The sequence below is a fragment of the Lycium ferocissimum genome, chromosome 6 (assembly GCF_029784015.1).
Source record: "Lycium ferocissimum isolate CSIRO_LF1 chromosome 6, AGI_CSIRO_Lferr_CH_V1, whole genome shotgun sequence".
NCBI classification, from domain to species: Eukaryota; Viridiplantae; Streptophyta; class Magnoliopsida; order Solanales; family Solanaceae; genus Lycium; species Lycium ferocissimum.
Window position 1 is genome coordinate 7,741,440 of NC_081347.1, and position 22,439 is coordinate 7,763,878.

General features: G+C 33.7%; 1 protein-coding gene and 1 long non-coding RNA gene across 9 annotated transcripts; one reads left to right on the forward strand and one right to left on the reverse strand.

The window, feature by feature from the left end:
* Nucleotides 1–1,077: 1,077 nt before the first annotated feature.
* On the reverse strand, nucleotides 1,078–3,830 carry LOC132059150 (uncharacterized). Of its 8 annotated transcripts, none has more exons than XR_009415510.1 (7): nucleotides 3,096–3,830; nucleotides 2,432–2,553; nucleotides 2,302–2,342; nucleotides 2,106–2,204; nucleotides 1,418–1,605; nucleotides 1,189–1,243; nucleotides 1,078–1,107 (listed from the first exon to the last, which is right to left on the reverse strand). XR_009415510.1 is itself a non-coding variant. In XM_059451675.1 (6 exons), the coding sequence occupies exons 1-5, from the start codon at nucleotides 3,637–3,639 to the stop codon at nucleotides 1,425–1,427; spliced, it is 987 nt and encodes a 328-aa protein (XP_059307658.1). In that variant the 5' UTR covers nucleotides 3,640–3,830; the 3' UTR covers nucleotides 1,078–1,107; nucleotides 1,418–1,424. The 8 variants fall into 8 exon arrangements, 3 of the variants coding, with proteins under 3 accessions (XP_059307658.1, XP_059307657.1, XP_059307655.1); XR_009415508.1 differs by having other exon boundaries at nucleotides 1,372–1,605; XR_009415509.1 differs by lacking the exon at nucleotides 1,189–1,243 and having other exon boundaries at nucleotides 1,372–1,605.
* A 12,658-nt stretch (nucleotides 3,831–16,488) lies between these two features.
* LOC132060609 (uncharacterized) lies at nucleotides 16,489–17,195 on the forward strand. Its single transcript, XR_009415960.1, has 2 exons — nucleotides 16,489–16,752; nucleotides 17,029–17,195. It is a non-coding gene; the product is annotated as an uncharacterized LOC132060609 (long non-coding RNA).
* The last annotated feature ends 5,244 nt before the right edge of the window (nucleotides 17,196–22,439 follow it).

A 22,439-nucleotide genomic window follows, 5' to 3' on the forward strand; every position in this document is an offset into this window, starting at 1 on the left:
TTAATTTCATAGAGAGACTATAGACTACAGTCTATTCATACATTTAACTGGTAAAAAGAAATCCAAGGTCCTACTGATAAACGCAAACGCAGTCCCAATCAAAATTCCAGCAGCTATTCAAGCAAAATGCTGAAATGCAGCAGCAATTAGATAGCCACATGTTTATCAGCACTCAAGGAATCTGCAGTTTCAAATACAATCAGACCTGTCTATAACATTCATCGTCTGTAACAACATTAACCATAACAGCCAAGTTTCCTTTGGAAGCGATTTTAAAGTTATGTTATATTATATGTTCTCCATAGTAGCATTTCGCTATAGCATTCAAACAATATCCAGGAAAACGACACCATTATAGAGAAATTTGACTGCATGAAGAACACACCTCTTGCACTTCATTTTTTGGGACTTCTCCAATTCCTCCAGACAATTTTTATCAGCAAAATAAAAGAAAAACATTTCAACAACAGTGAAACAGCATCTCTGGAGGAATTAAGATTAATCTATTGAAGAAAATCAGAACCCTCTATGTCTAGCAAAATGGTTCAATGTCATGAAGTCAAGAGAAACTGCTGGACTCTTATGAGAAAGAGATAAAGAGATGGAACCAATCAAGAAACACAAACTAAACTGAAATTCCGAGCAGTCACGTATAACCAGTGGCGGAGCCAGAAATTCTAACAAGGTGATTTGAAAACCATATAATGTCACAACAGAGATTTAAAATTGTAAAATAAAGTAATTCTTGAACCACCTCTGTCAGTAGGCTAGAATCTTCCTGTATGTCAAGGGGATTCCACGATTTATTCCCTACTTACACAGTATAATTTGTTGACGAAGGAGGTTTAATTGAACCCCTTTGCATCCACCTAATTCCGCCCCTGGATATAGGGAGATCACAAAGGCCATAGACTAGAAACAATGGAACTATTTGGGAGAAGTTTGTTTAAGAGAGAAGCTTAACTAGCCAACAGCTCCCTCCGGAACAAGTCCACTAATGTAAGCAGATCCAGACAGCACACACAAATCCATAATCCATCCAGTGATCACTTGATAAACACGGATTCATTCACAACATTCAGAGAATTCAGTGTCATATTTCCATTGCTGCACATTATTAATAAATCAACATTCAGTCTGGAGCCAAACTCCAAGTACATCCAGAATTATCAGGTAATTAATAAATACTGAGGACTGACTCTAATTTCTTCAACTAACATCCTGGACAAGGCAACAAGAGAATCTACAAAATTAAAACAAGCTTTTTAGGAAAACGTCATCTCAACAAATTGACTGCACCTGAAAGAAGATGTTTGTTAATGGGATAACTGAACTTCTTATCAATTTAAATTGATCGTCGTTGCTAACTACCTTTTATGAAAATTTAATCAAGACTATGTCTCTAAGGGCATCATACCCTGCTTTTATTCTTCTAATTTCTGGTGAACCTTCTTTGAAATTGTCTCCAATATGTCATAGTGACCATAACCATGAAACAGGACATTAATCGGACTCTCCCCCTCCTTCCTATATTCTTCGCCATAATTTGATATATTGATTAAACTGCCAGAGCTTCTATCTACCATATAGACAGAAATCGAGGACCTGCAACCAAAAATTAGGAAATGTATCAACAAAATTGACAACATATTCTAGAATCACAGCCTTAACCAGTGTCATGAAGTGAGAAATTAACATAGTACATTAACAAAATGGTTCCATGAAAGTTCAAGCAATTGTCCTACTTGATTGACTTGAAAGTAACAAGAGTAAAGTGGATGTCAATGGTGATAACTAACAAATCTTAATTACCATAAATGAACCTTCTTTCATTATCCCACAGCAGAAATGAGATTGTTAAGAGCAAACCAGCCATGTGATTCTATCTTATATTATAAACCTTGCCTAGAATCAGAATTTAATGTGCTTTAACTCTTTTCTCCTCCCCGACGAGAGCTTAGTTTCTTTTCCTTGTCAATTTTCTCATAATAGCATTACTGCCTTTCTCGTGAATTTCACAACATCAACACCCAAAAACATATTTAGTTGGTTATATAAATGAATAGTGATGAAATGATCAACCATGAAACAAAAACATCACTCACTTGAGAACATGAGAAGCCATTAGTAGCTCTGGTTCACCTCCCCACACATATGGCTTTTCAATTCTTTTTACGTATGCATCAAAATCCCCTTCAATAAACCTACGTAACATGAAAATAACACATAATCATAAACATTTGGCACTGCATATCGAGAAGGAAACAAATACAAGTATGAAAGCCGTAAACAAAGATATACCATTCAGCTTCTTTTCGCCTCTTTAACAGCTCGTCAACAACCTGTGCAATGGAAAAATTAAATATTTCAAATTGTTTCCAATATCTATATCTTTAATACACAAACCAAAAGGGATAGAAAATGAAAATACCTGAGCTCTTAATTCATCAGCAAGTTCTCTCTGTCGATTCTCATCAGGTGCTTCCTCCCCATTTCTCAAACAAGCCATGTGTGCTATCGCTCTAAATAGACATCTCCCATCCGCCGGAACCCCTGTTACAGTCACCATTCAATTTGTCAATTCTCCAAACAACTTGAAACTTAGGAGTCGTTTAGCCATGAGAGTTATTAACTTCTTCTATTTCGGATACTTTTTCACTTTATTTCAAATCAGTGTTTGGTTATAAAATTTCCAAAATTCCAAATTTGGAAAAGTGCTCCAAACGCGTTTTTCCAACTCCATCTTCATAAATTTCAAATAAAGTAATCTCTTCTCTCCTTTTTAAAAAGTAGAACCAAACACAACTCCAATTTCATAAATTCCAACTTTGTCAAAAATATTTGGAATTTATGACCAAACACCTACTTAGTCACCCGAAAACTGAGCCAAATCCCTAATTTCATTATTCCAAATTAGTTTTTCAATTCAATCCAAATAATGCACTCCTCTAATTCACACTCATCCTCATCAACTTACCTGAAATTTATATCCATTTTTCACACAGAATGATAAATACAAATTCAGCAATTGATATCTTTGAATAATAAAACAAAAATAGTATAATGAACATATGTCATGAAAAAAAAAATTGTACCAGTGACTCTATAGTTAGCAGAGTTCTGATCACCGTCATCTAAATTTACAGACTTCTTATCAGTCGAAACAGCTACATCAGAATTGACGTCCTGCAGATCAATAGATGGCGCTGCTAAACACGAGCAAACACCAAACAATAGCCAAGCAGAATCAGGATTATGTAACCATCTCGCTGGTCTAGAATCCCAAGCCACATTCCAAGACCCTTCACCTTTCTTAGCAAGCTCATAATGATGGTGATGATGAAACACCGTATTATTATTGTTATTATTATTATTACGCCGCTTTACATCCTTATTTCTCCTCCCAGCAGGTAGAATCGCATGCCATATTGAGGCAGCACCACCTCGATTTAAAGATGCTCCAATAACACAATGACTAGAATGATGTCGACTCTGTAACTGATCTAATCCGACTAATACTGATTTTGTAGGACTAGTAATGAGTCTGCTATAGCCCGATGGCGCTGAGCCGTGGGCGTGAGATAAACAGAGTGATGCAAAGAGCCAAGGCTTAGGACGTGCACAGAATACTCCAAGCATCACCGAATTGAATGAATAATTTTTCAGATTATTGGATATAATTTAGCTTTATAAGCTAAATTGGGCGTTCATTTTTGTTGATTTAGGTGACTCTTGTTGAGAAGATAGAGTCGCTGTTTTATTATAGGAGAAGGAGATGAAGAAAATTCATTGTTTTGAGTGGTGACGGCGAAACTTAAACCAACATTTTTAGTGTGAGAAACAATGATAAAAAAAAATGGTACAAATTGCACGAATTGTCCTTCAAATGGGCTGGTATTTAATTTTCGCCTTTAGCAATTAATATTAGGGATAATTTTATCATAAAATACTACATTCATGTTGTTATATTTTTAATTTACATCTATATAGTCAACTTTTATTTTTTTTACAGTGGTATTTGTACACACGATATAAATAATGTTTCAACCTTATATAAAAGTGTATAATAATGTATAAAAGAGTCATTCTGGCTAATATTAAAAATATAAGTCATTTTGGGTAAATATTTTTTCCAAATAGATATAGACTGTTATTTTTCCTTAATCTTATGCATAGTATCCATAAGTTTTTTAATGGTGCGAAATATAACTTGTGAGATATTATGATGTAAAAGTATAAATTTATACCTCACAAAAAAAAAAAATTGACGGACAAAAATTAAACAACACAAAATAAGGGCATAAGTGACAATGACCTCAAAAAAATGAGGGATTTTTAGAGAGAGAAAGTTTTGGTGGGACCCATATAAGCATGCTGCTTGCTGAGGTATCTGCTCACATATGATTCGAGGTTGGTCACCTCGGCCGTGCGGTTTGAGTCTTCTGACCGCTGTTCCCAAAGTACAATAACGAATTGACGATATTAACCTTAAACGGTGACGGTCTACCGTTGATTCCGATTAATGGAAGGGTAAATTGGTCATTTGATAAGGTGGTTGGGTGAAAAGAGTGTATCACGTGCATAGCACGAATATTCGCTGGAGTGAAAAATGCTTTGGGTTGTTGAGTTTATTTTTTAAAGTTGTTGTAGCTTGCAGGGAACTTTCATGCAGCTTCCAATAATTTAATTACACGTGGATTAAGACCATTTTTGTTGTGAGGATATTTTACTGATTTAAAGTATTTTTGAGAAATAACACTAACTTCACTTTATTTTTTTAAAAAAAATATTCTGGTTGTCTTTAATGTTAGGTGGCATGTTTTTTATGAGTTCTTTTGGAATCAACTAAACAACTCAATCACTTTATCTGTTATATCTTCTTGTGTAGCCTAACTAATAGGTCCTTAAAGCAACAAAAAAAGAAAAAGAAAAATGAATGAAGCTTACATTTATTTAGAAAAAAAAAAATGTCATGTCAAACTGTTAATTGAGATGAAAGATGCAATTACGTTTGAATTTGTCATCATTTGTCTGTGAATCTTTGTGATACCACCAAAATTAGTTACTTAAACTTATAACCAATTACATCATATATTGGTTTAACCATTGGATGTTACGGAGAACCCTCCAATACAACACATATATCGTGAAAGCCAATATAATAGTGCACCATCTAGCCAGTTATGAAAGCTCAAACATACCTCACGAGCTAGCTATGACAGAAACTTTTTTTTTTTTTTTTTTTTTTTGTGGTGTGTTCCTCCTTTATTTGTTGTACCGTTGTTGAATAAAAATTATTTAGATAACATCGTTTAGTCTATCACCGTTTTAATAAACTATTTTACTTTCCTGCTTTTATAAAGTTTCTTCGGTTTTCCCAAAAAAAAAAAAAAAAATACCATCATGCATTTGCTACATGTGTGAGATCGATCCAAATAATGTTACGGAGTTTCAACTTTTTTACAATGGAGAGTTTAACTTGATTCATTTATATATAACCTTTTAAAAATATTCAGAGTGATTTCATATTGATATCTTATTTGAAAATGCTACATAACTTTATACGGGTAAAACTGAGGGCATGGATATCCTCGGTTTCCCGACATAGAAGCTAGGTTCGGTTGGGGTCGGACCGATCACATCAGGTCCCGGGTTCCGAGCTCAAATTGGAATGAGATACCGAGACACGATGAGAATGCAGTTAATCACCATAATGGGGAGACCGAAATATCCGCCACCAGCCGGATATTTCGGCACCGATCTCGCCATCAGTTATTGAGGAATTTTGTGTCGTATTTAGATTTGTACTAAAGTCAGGACTCCTCTACGATATAAAGAGGAGGCCCTCATTTATTTTCAGCCACTTTTTGGACACACACCCGTGTACTAAGCAGGCAATATAATCATCAGAGTTCATTCATCTTTTCTAAGTTTTCACCATTGTTCATTGTTCATTATCCGACCGCAGTGGATAGACCTCGGTTCTCAGTGCCCAAGGCCGATTGATACTCATCGCGGTCGGATATGTTATATTTCATTCTATTTCATTGTTTGTCACGTAATTCAATATTGTGTCAAATCAAACCGCATATCCTTAGCACCGCATACAAATTCAATAGTTATCCACTTTAGGGAAAACAATAACTATTTTGTTAGATTTGACTGTTCATGGGGGCATAGAGCAATTATGTTATATTCTACAAATTCAAGTTGGAGTCAAGCCACTATATTTCCTCCTTTTTTTTCTTTTTTTTTCCTCTTTCTGTCGTGGCCTATCACACCCACCAAAATATTTTCGTTTTTGAAAATTAATTAAAGTCAATTAATTTCATGAGGCAAGGAACAAGACTCGTCTAGATGTTTAGCAGAAGGAACAGCTTGGCATTTGACGCATGCCGTTACGGATAGTAATTTTATTAAAAGGAAAATCAGTATCAAAATTGTGTAGCGTTATTATATTTTTTTTTTCCTACACAGTGTCCGGTACTGCGTAACATTATTATACGTTTATGTATTCGAACATAAATTCTTGAACGTTTTTTGAATAAAATTTACATATTTGAAAACTACGTAAAAAGTAATATAAGTCACAATAATTAACAATTAAAAATATTTAAAAGGCATATAAAAAAATTGCAGTCAAGAAAAAAAAAATTGCCTCTTGAAATCCGAATGCTACTACATAAATTATGACGGAAGGAGTATTACTTTTGCCATTACAAATTAAAGAAGTCTTCTTTTGCCCTTTAACCCTAACGCAAGCTTCAATTTAAGGACAAGTTTAAACTATAGTAAAAAATTGACGTATAAATTTGATATGTAATTCACTCATTTCACAATTGGCTTTACCAATGATAAGAACAAATACTAAACGATTTGCTAAGAAAAGAATATATGTACTAAAAGTTAGATGGAGGATAAAACTGATTCGGATAATATATATCGACCAAACTGATTCGGATAATATATATCGACAAATTTGATTCTTTTCTCATTTTATTAATCATACAACTGTCTCTCATTTTTCCCTATAAAAGAATAATAACTTTATGGAGGCTGATAATTAATTAAGGGTCTGACTTTTGAGAAGAGAATATACTACAAAAAATCCAAAAAAGAAAACAAAAGTGAAGGACTATTCAATGGTGGAGAGGGTTTGAACGTGGACATTTAAGAACAGCTAAATATACTTAACGAACATCGGTAGGAAAGAGTAGTAGTAGGTCCAAAACCCTCCAAAGGCAAATAGGTGATGTTGACAAAGATACATTGTTCCAAATATCACCAGGCAAAGTTGAACACCTTCACTAGAAAATTGCTAAATGGTACTTATCTGATTAACTAGCAAAACATGCTCGTGCGATGCACGAACCGAACATGTATATTCACTTTAATTAGTCAGTCTTTAAAATTTGTATTTTATAAATAATTTTTAAAAACATTCTAATTGTTATTATATATAGCAACATATACAAAATGTATTTTATGTACCATCACTTTAGTTATAATTAAAAAATGGAGTTTAAAAATTAAAAACATATGACGGAATTAAGTTTTTGAGATGGAAAGAGTCTGACTTTTTTCTCATTGTCATGACAATGAAAGTTGTTCATCGATGTGAAAAAGAAAATTAATAAGAATATGAGCGAAAATTAATATTTTGATTCTAGATTTTTTCTTTTAAATTCTTTAATATCTTATATGTATACCGACGGGTTGATATCCATCTCAATTAACTAACTGTTCAGATCCAAACATAAGAACCATTGTTGTATATATTGAATTTTTTTTAAAAGCAAAGCTAATAAAATATTTTTATTAAATTAATTAAAAAATATGTTAGTAAGGGGTAAATTAGTTACATTATAATTTTTTATATTAACAATTATAGATCAAAAGAATTGTTACAAAGAAATCAAAATTAGAAAGATTATGTTATATCGTAAATCACCAAATTTCAATTTCGAAATGAAAATATAAAGTAATGCATTTTATAAATGTAAAGAAACAATAATAAGAGAATGCAAAGGAGAGTAAAGTAAGTAAGGTATTCACAAAGAAGGAAAACGGGGATAAAAATCACTCCCTCCCTCCCTTCACTTTTACTTGTCCACGTTAACATATCAAGAAAAAGAAATTTTTCTTCTTAGTATTTTATCCCTCACATTAATTACTCATTTTCAAAGGCTATTGAGACTATACACTAATAAATATGGATATTATGATAAAATATATACTTCATTTATTAATTCTTAAAGAACATGAAAAGTCAAAAGTGGACAAATAAAAGTACATGGAGGGAATAAATATGTGTAGGAGAATTAAAATTGAAGTGCATACATGTATACATGAGAAGCTGCAGCACTATGACATATGTCCAAGTAGGATAAAAAAGTAGTGGGTAAAGTGTACAATTTATATAACTTTTGGTACAAATTTACATTTCTATTGTTCCTCCGTTCTTCACGTTTAAAGTATTGACAAAGAAGGAAAATAAGGATAAAAGCCACTCCCTCCGTTCATTTTTACTTGTCCACGTTAACATATCAAGAGAAAGAAATTTTTCTTCTTATTATTAATTTTACCCTTCACATTAATTACTTATTTTCAAATCATTTTCTAAGGCTATTGACACCTACACAAATAAATATGAATATTATGGTAAAATATATACTCCCTCCTACCCCACTTTCCCTTTTGCACGCCCCTTAAGAAATCATAAATAAAAGATATATTTTATTATCTTACCCCTATCTCTCTCCAATAAATACATTCTAATCAAAATTGACTATTTTCAAGAATATTTATTACTAAGGGTAAGATGGGAAAGATTTAATTAATTTTATCTTGATTTTGTAAATGAACAAGTAATTTGGACATATATTTATAGTAATGTGGCCAAGTAATATAGGACAGAGGGAGTACTTCATTTATTAATTCTTAAAGAATGTGAAAAGTCAAAAGTGAACAAGTAAAAGTGCACGGAGGAAATAAATATGTGTCGGAGAATTAAAATTGAAGTGCATACGTGTATACATGAGAAGAGAATAAATATTCAGTACTATGACATATGTCCACGTAGGGATAAAAAAGTAGTTTAGTAATGTGGCCAAGTAATATGGGACGGAGGGAGTGCTTCATTTATTAATTCTTAAAGAACGTGAAAAGTCAAAAGCGAACAAGTGAAAGTGCACGGAGGAAATAAATGTGTCGGAGAATTAAAATTGAAGTGCATACGTGTATACATGGAAAGAGAATAAATATTCAGTAGCCAAGTAATATGGGACGGAGAGGGTAAGATGAGAAAGATTTAATTAATTTTATCTTGGTTTTGTAAACGAACAAGTAATTTGGACATATATTTTTACTAATATGACCAAATAATATGGGACGGAGGGAGTACTTCATTTATTAATTCTTAAAGAACGTGAAAAGTCAAAAGTGAACAAGTAAAAGTGCACGGAGGAAATAAATGTGTCGGAGAATTAAAATTCAAGTGCATATGTGTATACATGAGAAGAGAATAAATATTCAGTACCATGACATATGTCCACGGGGGATAAAAAAGTAGTTGGTTAAAGTGTACAATTTATATAGCTTTTGGTGCAATGTCTTAAAGAACGTGAAAAGTCTGTCTTAAAGAAAGTGAAAAGTTAAAAAAATGAATAAGTAAAAGTGCACGGAGGAAATAAATGCGTCGGAGAATTAAAATTGAAGTGCATACGTATATACATGAGAAGAGAATAAATATTCAGTACTATAACATATGTCCACATGAGATAAAAAAGTAGTTGTGTTAGTCCCTCTTGGACACTTATATATAGTAGAAATATATATTAGAAAAAGAAAAGTGGAATCTACGTGTCTGTTTAGTAATGAATTGGGCTAAATTCATATCATAGTACAATCTGCAATACTTTTGGTACAAGTCGTTGAAGTTGTGTTCGTAATCCTTAACCACTTATATATAATAGAAATTTGCCATGTTTCCCTTTTCCAGAGAATCAGTTCGATTAATTTTTGAAGTTAGAATTAGATTAATTTAATATTTTAAATTTAAATTTAAATATTCAAAAACTACACAGTAAATACTATAAGTTTTTTTTTTTGGTAAACAGTAAATAGATAAAAATACTATAAGTTGTAATTTTTCTCATATCAATATGGTGAGAAAATACATCTTAAAATATTGATTATAGTTCATGTAAATTGAATTTCGAGAAGCGAAAAGTGACACATATTTTGGAACCAAAGGGGGGAGTTACTTGTATGACTAACAACCTGTTTGGCCAAACTTACTTGTATGACTAACAACCTGTTTGATCAAACTTCTAAAATTTATTTATTTTAAAAATTATTTTGTCATAAGTGTTTTCTGATAGAGTGAAAATAGCAGTTTGTATTTGATCAATTAATTTTAAAATACTTTGTCAATATTAGAGTAATAATTTGTGTTTGGCCAAGGTTCCAATGCTTCTAGAAAATAGCATTTTTTAGTTTTACGAAAAACAACTTATGCTACTACTCAAAAGTACTCATTTTTTTCCTAAATATTTGGTCAAGCATCTCATCTCTCTAAAATAAGCACTTTTTGCTTCTCAAAAGTTTGGCCAAACAAATTATAATTCATATTCGTACTACATATGATTTATTAAAAGAGAATGTGTTCTTCAAAAAAAGTTTCTATATTTTCAAAGGGGTGAAAATGATTTTCAACCCCCAACTATAACAACAACAACAACAAACCCAGTGTGATTCCTAACTTTGCTTTAAAAATCAAACTCCCCCCTCAACTATGAACAATAGACATTCTTCCGCCTTTATCCTATGCAATGTCTATTTTACCCTTGACGTTTTCAATCCTCCATCTATATAACACATTTTTATATTATATAAAATTTATTTCTTTAACCTAGGTATTTATAGATTTTTATTTAAATTCATATTATAAGTAGAATAATACTTTTATGAATTTGTCACAGAGTCTAATATTACTTTTTATGATTGATAGTTTAATACACACACACACACACACACACACATATTACCTTGTTACATCCCGAATTTTCACACGTTAAAGTCGCATTATGAGTTAGTCGACTTTAGTTCGAAAGAAATTATCTTGAGGTTAAAAGGGATTGAGTTTATTAATATAAATGGTTATAAGAGTCTATAAATAAGATTAGTAAGTGGCAGAAGGTTTGGAGGGTGAATGAATCAAAGAAGGATGAGTTTCGTCAAAAGTCGAAAAATTGGGAATACGATAACTTGTACTTTTGGGTGAGATTAGGAGTGCTTCACATTCTAAGCAAGTAATGATATGAAGTATTTGAATTGTATAATGGTCTCTTATTAAGTTTGGAAGTCAAACGATTTGTAATACGAAAGTCGACAAAGGGCGTCGCAAGTTAAGTTTGTAAATTTCACTGAAATTTGGGTCAGATGTTGCGGAGCTTTTCTCTCAATGTACTTGGAGTTATGGGGTAATCCACATACAAAATTGAAGTTCTATGAGTCTAGTTTCCACAGCATTTTATCGTTCATCGATATGACATCGGAGTAGAGAGATATTTGCATTTCCGTCCAAGGGTGCAAACTGCCACGGGAACAGCGAGCATAGTCGGTGGCTTAATTTTTGCCCTTGTATATATATCACCTTTTTCATGATTTTATCTCCATTTCTTCAAACTTCAAAGACCAAGGAAACCCTAATATACTCTCCAAACAAATCCTCCATGAATCCTAACCAATCCAAGTGCAAATCAATCAACTTTAACATAAAGAACAACATGGCGATTACGGAATTGTGATTTCTTCACTATTTTGCTTCTCGGATGAAAACTTCACCTTGAAGTAATTTATAGTTTGAAGTATTCTACATCACTTGAGGTATGTTTTAACCTTCTTTGCATCTCCTTGAACTTTACAAATGTTTAGACCTAGAAAATTGGAGAAATCCCATAAGAATAAGACCTTGTTAACTCTCATGAATATAGCTTAATTATTGGACTGTTTTGTATGGTTATGGTGGGTTGTTTGAAGCTGTGGTGATACGTATGGTATCGTAATGATGAGGAGGATCAGAAAAGTGGGATATGGTATCGTCTTACGGGAGGATTAAGCTACAAATAAGCCTACTTATGCTCACAAGTTGCTCGATTAAATGTCTAAATGAAGAATTCTATGACCTATGAGCTTGATTTTGATCCCGAATGGTTCGTATTATGTAGGAAATCGTTTGTAAGGCCTTCAAGGACTCGGGAAACATATATAACTCCATCGATGAGGTATGTAGGGCTTTCTATTCTCTTTGTGGCATAACTAGATTTCATATGACCTTTCATTGAAAAGTTATTCCGTTAACTTGGATCGATCGCGTTCTCTGATAATTGAGCTAACCCATACTTCATCTATGACTTGTACCAAAGTTTGCTCCACGTTCCATATCTCCTTTTGGTTATCGATTAACAGACTTTCCGTTCAACTTGTGTCGATTATGTTCCAAAATGTTTAAGCTTACCCTTTTCTCATGAATAGCTTGTATTTACCTTTCGCATTTCATATCCCTCTTGTTTATCAAATGAAGAATGATATTCATTACGGTACTCTTCACGACAAAGTTGAGTTGATTGTACTTCCTTTAATTGAGTTAATCCTTATCTTCTTGTCTATAGCTCAAAGGTGACGAACCTCCCGTTGGTATACTTTTTCAGATAAAAGTTGTGTCGATCATATTTCATAAGAGTTTAGCTAACTTTGGCTTCGTGTATAATTCATAATAAGATGTTTCCCTATACTTTTATTTCTTTGGGCCTATTGATTAAAGAATGATGAACGTAGCGACAATAACGATAGTCGGGGGATAAAGATGATAAGTCACTCCGACTATTTATATGTTATCTCTTCTGAGGTCGGTCTTGCATCGCACTTATGTATATGTATTTATTTTTATTACCGAGCCGCGCTATAGTCGACCGGATAGGCACGTAGATGTGCACATAGATGGATTTATTTCTTTACCGAGCCGTGTTGTAGGCGGTCGGGTAGGCACGTAGTTATGCATCACCACTGATCAGTTGGGCAGAGATGATGATATGATGATGAGCTCACCCCACAGAGGGATATATATTATTATACGATATGATATGTTATAAGCCTCCACCGCGAGGAACGATTTTTACAAGCATTCAGTTATATTCATGTTGTGCTTATGATTGCCCTCAGCGGCTTGTTTCAAAGTTCAGGTTGCCTCTATATCTCCGTCTTGTTATTTATATTTCTTATGCTTACACTTACCGCCCCATATATTTCGTACTGATGCCTTTCTGTGTGCTATGATCATGCCCACAGGTATAGATAGACAGGTTGGCATGCCACCCCAGTAGGGTACCAGATGTTCAGCGGTTGGTTGTTGCACTCCATTCACTACTAAAAAAAAAGACATTTTCGACCTAGCTATTTCGACCACATTTTTGGTCTAAAAAAAATCGACCACACGCGGTCGAAAAATCAAGAATTTATTTTTTATAGGATTTCGACCACACGGGGCCAATTTTTTAAAATGAAAATATAATTTCGACCACGTGTGGTCGAAATTAAATTTTGTCGAAAATTGGACCACATTTAGACCAGATCTGGTCTTTAATTTTCGTTTCAGCCTTTCTCTTTCTCTTTCTCTTTCTTTCCTCTCTCCCTCTCCTCTCTCTACCCACACAACCTCTCTCCCTCTCTCTCTCTACCCACTAGCCCCACCGTCCCGGACGCTCAACCCCACCGCCTTTCCGACCCACCGCACAAGCCCACCGTCGGCGATGTTGCATTACCTTATATATTTAGTTTTTCATTTAGTGTACGTTATATTTTCTTTTCTTTTTTTCTTTTTTCCAATGTCATGAACACAAGCCCCAAATTGAACTAGTTCTCAAGCATGCATTTCAATCTCATATTATTAGTTGCATTACCTTATATATTTAGTAGATTTGATAACTTTATTTAGTGTTCAATTTGTTTTAGGGTTTATTTAGTGTTCAATATTTGTTTTAGGGTTTATATTATGTTATTTTCTTTTGAATTTTGAATTGAAATTGAATGTTGTGTTGAAATATTGATATTGAATGAAATCAATGCGATAGACTTGTTTGAATTGGGCATGAGAAAGATCCTTGTTCTAAATTTATTTCCTCCAAAATGCAAGGATTCCGAACACTACTTCCATAGTTCGGATTATACTCAAAATTGTTTCTTATGTTTTGGTCCAATTTTTGGACTATTTTGGTGTATTTTTGGGGCTTTTTTGGTGCATTTTTTTGGACTGTTTTGGTTCATTTTTTTGGGATTGTTTTGGTTCATTTTTTGCGATTGTTTTGGTTCAGATTTTTGGAGATTTAGGGATGGTTCAATTTTGGACGATTTATTTTGGTTCATTTTGTTTGGAATATTTCGTTTTGGTTCGATTTTATTTAAGTTTTTTGGGACTAGTTTTTTATTCATGTTTTTGCTCGGTTTGGCATGGAATCTTAGTTTGAGTAATAGTAAATTCACATTTGAGTTTGAGTAAGTTGTTAATACATATATATAAGGTGGTTATTATGTAGTTATTAATGGAAGTTAAAAAGATTTAGGTACTTTATCTATCGAGTTTCAAAGAAGGTCCTTGTGCATTACAGATAGGAAGGTTATACTTTGAAATAAAATTCTTTTACTAATCATATAAATTAAATATGGTGTAACAAGTTCAAACTTTCTGCAATTTGTGTAGATGGAATCTCGTAGTTGGATGTACGATAGACTAATCCTGTTGTCGATTTGGGTTGAAAAATGAATTTGTTGTCGCTACAATGGCGTTTATGATTTTGTTGACTATGCTAAAACACTTGAGGATTTTACAATTCATGGTGTGATTAGGTGTCCTTGTTCTAAATGTGAATGTATGAAATTCAAGACCCCAGAGATTGTTAGGCTACATCGAATGGATGAAGGTTTTAAAAGTAATTATATAGTTTGGACCTCGGTTCATGGAGAAATGTTGGTAATATGATTGTTGGTATGGTTGTTGTTGATTTGGCGCGTAACAATTTAATGGTGGATTTGAAGCGGAACTTTGTTGTGGGTGAAAGTAGTAGGATGGTAGAACCTAATGTCCGAGGTATTCTAGAATGCACGACATGATTCGTGGTCTTTATGCTTATGACATGCATTGGGGCTTTGAATCGGGTGGCCATATTGAAGAACCTCACAATAAAGAGGCCGGCCACCCGTTTTCATAAAAAGTTAAAAAAAAGCTAGTCGGCCACCCTATGATTACATACGATGGTTCTACCCACTCTCAATTATCTGCAAATCCGATTATTTTGTTAGATTATTGAGTATCAAAGCAGATAATAATGTTTTCCAAGAAGCAATGGATTCTGTGATTGACCTCATGCATAAATTAGTTGACCCGACTCTAGAGATACCCGACAATTACTATAAGGCAAAGAGATTGGTATCTAAGTTGGGACCCTCGTCGGTGAGAATTGATTGATGTGAAAATGGCTGCATGTGTTAATGTGACAATCGATACTATAATGATGACGTCGATCTAGAATCTTGTAAGTTTTGTGGTAGTATATATATATATTCGGTTTAGGGATACACGTAGCGGTAAAAGAGTGGTTGTTAAGGCGACGCATTATTTACCTCTAATATGATCTAAGGTTAAAAAAAAAAAAAAAACTAAGTTGTATGCATCTAATAGCTACTATGCTTTCCTCATATAAGATGGCACGGTATATATAATATAAGGCCACAAGTTATGACTCTCAGGTGTTATGTGTCATCCATCGGATAGTGAGGCCTGGAAGCATATTGATAGAACCTATCCAGACTTTGTAGCTGAACCCCGTAACGTTACGTTGGGTTTATGTTCTGATGGATTCACTAAGCATTTTGTTTGATTTGAAAAGATATAAAGCATGCATTATGCTCCATATTCTTGTTGGCCTGTGTTTATAACCTCGTATAATCTTCCCCCAGAGATGTGCATGACTAATCCATATATATTCCTTAATTGCATTATTCCTGGCCCGTGTAATCAAAAAGTTTTGATTGATGTGTACTTGCAACCTCACTAACTCTTGACAAAGAAATCTTGTGTATACTCATTCCTTCCCTTGTCTCCATTTTGCAATCTCAGGAAGAACTATTATGTAAATGGTGCATGAATCATGGTACATAACATAAAACTAAAACACATTACTTTTTTAGTTGTTAATCTTGATTTGTTTGCAGGAGCTCCAGAGGGGTCAGGCAGTACCTCAAGATAAGATCTTCAAGCTTACTCACACGAGGAAGGAAAAGAACGCCAATGGTACAAACTGATGCGTTGAGCCAAGGGCTGAGTAAACTTGGGTAAGTTGTTAGTTAACAATAATAATATAATTTTTTGTACTAAATTAAACTATTAACATTGTATCCTTCAATTTCAAAATGAATTTCAACAACACTTTGGGGAGTTTCGAGCCACTCAGCCAAGTAGCACGCCGATGACCGACGAGTTAACACAACAATAGTGGATTGAGAAGGTTGCTCCCCTAACAAGGCAAGGGACAGTTTATGGGATGCCTAATCGAGCCTTGCGTCGATACACGTCGGCCTTGGAGCCGTAGGTGTTACTGATGATGGAGCAGTTGATCCTAAGAAGTATGAAGCTATGAAGCATCAAGTTGACCTGCTAACAAGAACACTTAATTCCTCGGAGGCTAGGAAGTTTGGGTATGCAAGCCCAGATTAATAGCTTACTTAATTCGCGACTATTTTTGATTCCCCCGTATCCTGGGGATGTTCGTAGGTCACAGCCCCCTAGCCAACCCCGTCCTTCCCAAGGTAGATGACGTAGGTCACAAGCTGACATAAATCATGCTCTTGTCGATGAGTCTAGTGGGGAGGATACGGATCATGTCTCTAACACCGAACGTTGACCTTTTTTATTAGTGTGCTTTTGGATTCTAATTCTGCTATGTTTAAATGGATATGTATATTATGTTTAAGGGTTTGAATGTAGTTTTAATTTGAACTAAAAGTACTTTTAATTTTAAGATGTTTAAGTGTTTGAATGTAGTTTATGATGTTTAAGTGTGTGAATGTAGTTTATGATGTTTAAGTGTTTGAATTTGATTGTTTATAAGTGTTTGAATGGACAATGTTTAAGTGTTCAAGTGTTTGAACATTATTTATGGTTGTTGTGTTGCATTGTTGATGAATTGGATGGCTGTTTTGGTTGATGAATTTGGTTATTTGGAAATTGGCAGGTGGGCTGCCAAAAGTGGGCAAATGCTGGAAAAAATATTCCTGGTTGAAAATCAGCCCAGATATTTCACAATTTTGACCACAAGAGGTCGAAATTGTACCCAGAAAAATACAATTTCGATCACGTGTGGTCGAAATTTAGCAATAGTGTTTCCAGATTTCGACCACATGTAGTCGAAAATCTGGGCCCAATTTACAATTTCGACCACATGTGGTTGAAATTGTGAAAATAAATTTCTTTTTATATTTAAATATAAATAATGTTTTCGACCACACATAGTCGAAAAAGTCAAATATAATTTAATATAAAAATAATTTTTTTCGACCACATGTGGTCGAAAACAATTTTTCCCTTAATTTCGGTAGAATGTGATTTCGACCAAGTGTGGTCGAAAATTTCGACCAACCTGTTAGCGACCTACGCTTGTGGTAAAAAAAAATTGGTCGAAATACAGGCTTTTCCGACCTCGTGTGGTCGAAATTTTGGTCGAAAATCCCTGCTTTTGTAGTAGTGATTTCTCCGGAGTTGTTGGTCAGAGTCTTGAGTAGGAATGCATGTATGTATGTATGTATATATATATATATATATATATATATATATATATATATAGTATGGCTATGGGTACGTTGGGACCCTGTCCTGACCAGATGATGTATATTAGTGCTCTCTTGAGGCTTACGGACTATCAATCGATGTACGGAGTGTTGTGTTTGGCCTTGCTTGCCCCGACTAATTGTCTTTCTTGGTTGTGGCCTTGTTGGCCCTAGTTATGCATATATGTGTTGTTGGGCCTTTTCTGCTTGCAGGTTGTCATGACATACTTCTTACAGTTGTTATTCAGCGCACTTGTCGGCCTATGATTCATGTTACAAAGTTCAGATATCACAGTTGGTTCGCTCGGCCCTTCCGGTGCCAGGTGCCGGCCACACCCCCCAAGATTGGGGTGTGACATACCTGTTATTTTTACATATATATGTATATGTAGATTTAAGTTTCACTTTCTCCTATTCTGGATTGTCAATTTATAAACGAGTTTTGCTTGTCATTAATGGAATATTTTAAATTATAATATAAAATTCATTTATAATATAAATAGATAATCTTTTAAGAATTTGTTATAGAATATACCTCTATCTTTATTAATTATTTTGCATTACCTGCACTGAAAGATATTTATGAAGTTATTATTACCTGTTATTTTTACTTGTATAAATAGATATCAGAGTTTTGATTGTTATTAATAAAAAGAAATTCTTTTTCTTCTCATTTATTTCATTATAGAACGGCGTTAAGTTATATACTTAACTAGTATTTCTCACTTTTCTTTTTCAATCTCAAAAGTAATATTTTTTTTTATAGGAAATTTGTTACATAGATTAGAGAGATAAAAAAAATCATGATTTAAAGAAGTAAAAGTAAAAAAGACAAGTCGATAATGTAAGGGTAAAATAGGAATTTAAAAAAGTTAATTAGGATAAAGTTAATTAGGATAAAGGGGGGAGAATGACTATTGTTCAAAGTTGAGGGGGAGTTTAATTTTTAAAGCAAAGTTGAGAGTGATAATGATTTTCACCCATTTTCAAAGTTTAAACCCAAAACGTTTAATTTTGAAGAACCTCATCCACCTCAGCTAGTATCTTGATGATGTGTTTCTTCTTTTAATTTGGACTACCACATCTTTCATGACAAATGACATTTATAACTCTTAACCAAATCTCACAAGTCTTAACTTATGTTGTGTTTCTTGGTCTATCTACCTACCCTAATATTTTTTGTCACACAGCTCATTAAATTGAACTTAGACATTAATTATTTTGTCCTTAACTAAACATCCTTTCCGTGGGGAAGGATTCTTGGTGACAATACCCGAAGATATAAAAATGGGAATACTGATATAAATATCGAAAAATCATGTGAATTAAGAATAGCCTGCCAATGGTAAGTCTTCTCCATGCATTCAATTAATCTGTGCAGAATGGAAAATATATTTTGTTGAAACTGTTCTACATAATAGAATGTCTTTTGGTGTTTATTAGTTGAAGTAAGCATTAGTACGCCTTCTTTTAATTATTATTTTTTATTATTATTATTAGAGAAGTTTACTGTTATTTTGGTGTAGTTCTCTATACTTCGCGACCAATATTTGGTTCATGCAGTCAGGAGTGAATTAGACACTCAATTTTTTAATTAGCTACTCCCTCCGTCTTAAATTATTTATCGTGGTTATTAAAAATAATTGTTTCAAATTGTTTGTTGTTTTAGAAATTGAAGGCACAATTAATTGTTTTCTCCTATTTTACCCGTAGTAGAATTTTGTCATTAATTGAGATAACACACAAATAGATTAAATATTTAATGGAGAGAGATTATAACTTAAACATAAATAAAGATAAAATTAGTCAGATACCTTTCCTAATTAATACTCTATTTCTTAAGGGACGTGTAAAATAAAAAAGCGACAAATAATTTGAGACGGAGGGAGTGTTACTAAAGACACCATATATCTTTTTTTTTCATAAAACTATATAAGAACATTTAATTATTCTATTAGCAAAGTTGTTTGGTTTTGATTTTAGAAATTCGTGATATTTTGGTCTGTTCAAGGTCCCGTAATTTGGGTTGGAAAGGCCCAAGTATATGATATGCGCCAGATGGAGACTATCAAACCTTCAATTAATTCGCCAGTTTTCACTAATAACAAGACATTTAATTTGACGCTCTGAGTCAAAGGTCACGTAATTCTTGTCTCAAAGGTCACGTGATTCTAGCTACATCTTTAAGAAAATCAAATAAGACGCTCTGAGTCTGAGTTACACCGATCAAAAACGAGAAATTTATTTGTGACCCTGATGATGTTTGACAAATTAGTGAAATAAATTATATATTTTGCGGGTCCACAAATTTTGGATCCATCATAAAAAATAAAATAAAAAATCAAATAAGTCGTGTCAGTTGTGTTTATGATTTTATACTTTATACCCTTTGGTGTTATTGTTTTAACCGAACAAATTCAGTACAAAATAATAATCTATCACGCCCCTAAACTAGGGTGGGACGTGATTGGCACCCAACCCTTACTATCCGTTGAGCGAACCCTATGCTATCTAACTGAATGTACATATGAACTCAACCTTTACTGAAAAAGCCAACAAACTATTTATTTAATGGTATTTGAAAACTAAATAATAAACTCAATTAAATATTGTCTAAAACGTAACCCAATGACAGTCATGCGCCTCTAAGAAAGCGATATCTAACATAATACATAGCCAACGGGGCATTCCACGGGAATAATATGAAATGTCTAAAATAGGTAAAAGATTGAGAAGGATCCGCTACCGCTGGGATGAATCAACGGAGCCTACTAGCTGATTCTAGAACGTCTGCCTCTAGCCACGGGTTTTGTCACCTGCCCACTCAAAATCTGCCACACGACGTGGCAGGCCCAAACGGGCTAAGTATCACCAAGGGTACCCAATAAGTTTCACAGACTACCGCCTAAGAAGGCGGAGCGAGACCTTCTGCGGTAAACATAACAAGAAGAAAATACCTTTACGGAAAGCATGTAAGCAATTTAAGGTCTGAAAACTTATAGTAGACTGAAGACTGATACTGTAAGATGAACATATAAGCAGATAACTAAAACTTGGAACTTAACGTAATAGTTAAATTGTAACAGAAACTTAATTATACATAGTGGCCCTACGTACGTGTGGTTTAGAAACATTCACGGGGAAGTGTCGGCCTGTCTCCCCAGCAAACACTAGCCACTACGAGCGTGTGGGTAGCTAATCCTTGCCTTCGTGGCACTCACGCAAGAGGAGATCGGCTAGCTCTCCTATCTGTATGTGATCACATTAATGCATGAATGAATGCTGAAACTGAACATAAGTATCACAACAAGGCACATAACAAGTGGTGATACACATAAGCATATAATACTGTCACAATTTCATGTAAAGTTGTACTGAATAAGAATAGCGTGAACTGAGTACTGGAACAGAAGAAGACATGGCTTAGGGATTTATAAAACACATGATGCACGTGGGTTCTAATGAAATTTCGTATTAGAAGAGTAAGTCTTAACTTACCTCAAAAGTACAAATCAATCCCAAGTCAAATATCCCTTAAAATCGAAAGTTGTCCATCAACACTGCTAATTGTGATTAACAACACTTGATAATTCTTCTTGAATAGTAAATAAAATCAATGAGTTTAGAAGATTGCATATTCATAAAATCTGATTCAATAAGCTATATATAAAATATTGCTCGTATAGTGGAGGTCTAAAACATCCCAAAAACGAGATGGAGGATCACTGTTTGTATGAACTGAAGACTAGCTTTTTATATCATGTAAAAATAAAAAATAAAAAATAAAAATAAAAAGACTAGCTTTTTATATCTCTATTTCACATTGCAGCCTTAAAATTTCATTGAAGCAGCATGGTCCTTTGCGCTTTGTTGGCTTAATTACCAAGGAATTACTTGGTTTCCCAATCCCTCTTTAATTTCATAACTTTACTCCTAAAACTCCATTGCCTTCTCTCTTTAAATTTTCATATTTTTCTTACGTTTTTGCCTTTTTGGTAGCTTTTAATAAAGCTATTTGATGCCTACAATTAGCTAATGTTGATAGCCTTAGACGACACGTCATCTTGAACCCTAAACACTTGTTTGTCAGGAAGTGTTTACAATTCATTTGTCTAGTTGCTACCCATGTAAAGCCACCTTTGGCATGTGGGCTTGGCCCAACTCTTGTGCAATCTTGTTCAAATCCCTTTTGGTTCATTCTTTTCTATTCTACTTCATTTATTTAAATTATATTGGTCCTTATAACCCTGACAGATTACATATCCTATTAAATCCGTTATACTCAAAATTGCAAGCCTAAAAATCTGTGGGGCTTTACATTATCACTTTAGAAAATAAAGATGAGTTTTTTTTGTTGTAACATCTGATCTTATTAGTGACCTCAACACAAAATTCAAAGGGCCTAAAATCCCCTCGAACTATTGAAATTGGTGCAAAAATATCCTCCATTCACATTTGAGCCCCCAAATAACCTTACCGTCTACCTATGGGGTCTAAAATACCTTTATTGCTAACAGACCCATTTCATTAAACACGTGGCAGCTTTTAATTAGTTGCCA

What these genes read in the sequence shown, in the direction of transcription:
- LOC132059150 (XM_059451675.1), bottom strand. Translation starts at nt 3,639, where the DNA reads ATGCTTGGAGTATTCTGTGCACGTCCTAAGCCTTGGCTCTTTGCATCA. An exon ending in CTGATGAATTAAGAGCTCAG is followed by an intron (nt 2,343 to 2,431) that starts GTATTTTCATTT and finishes TCCATTGCACAG; the next exon opens with GTTGTTGACGAGCTGTTAAA. An exon ending in AGGCGAAAAGAAGCTGAATG is followed by an intron (nt 2,205 to 2,301) that starts GTATATCTTTGT and finishes CATGTTACGTAG; the next exon opens with GTTTATTGAAGGGGATTTTG.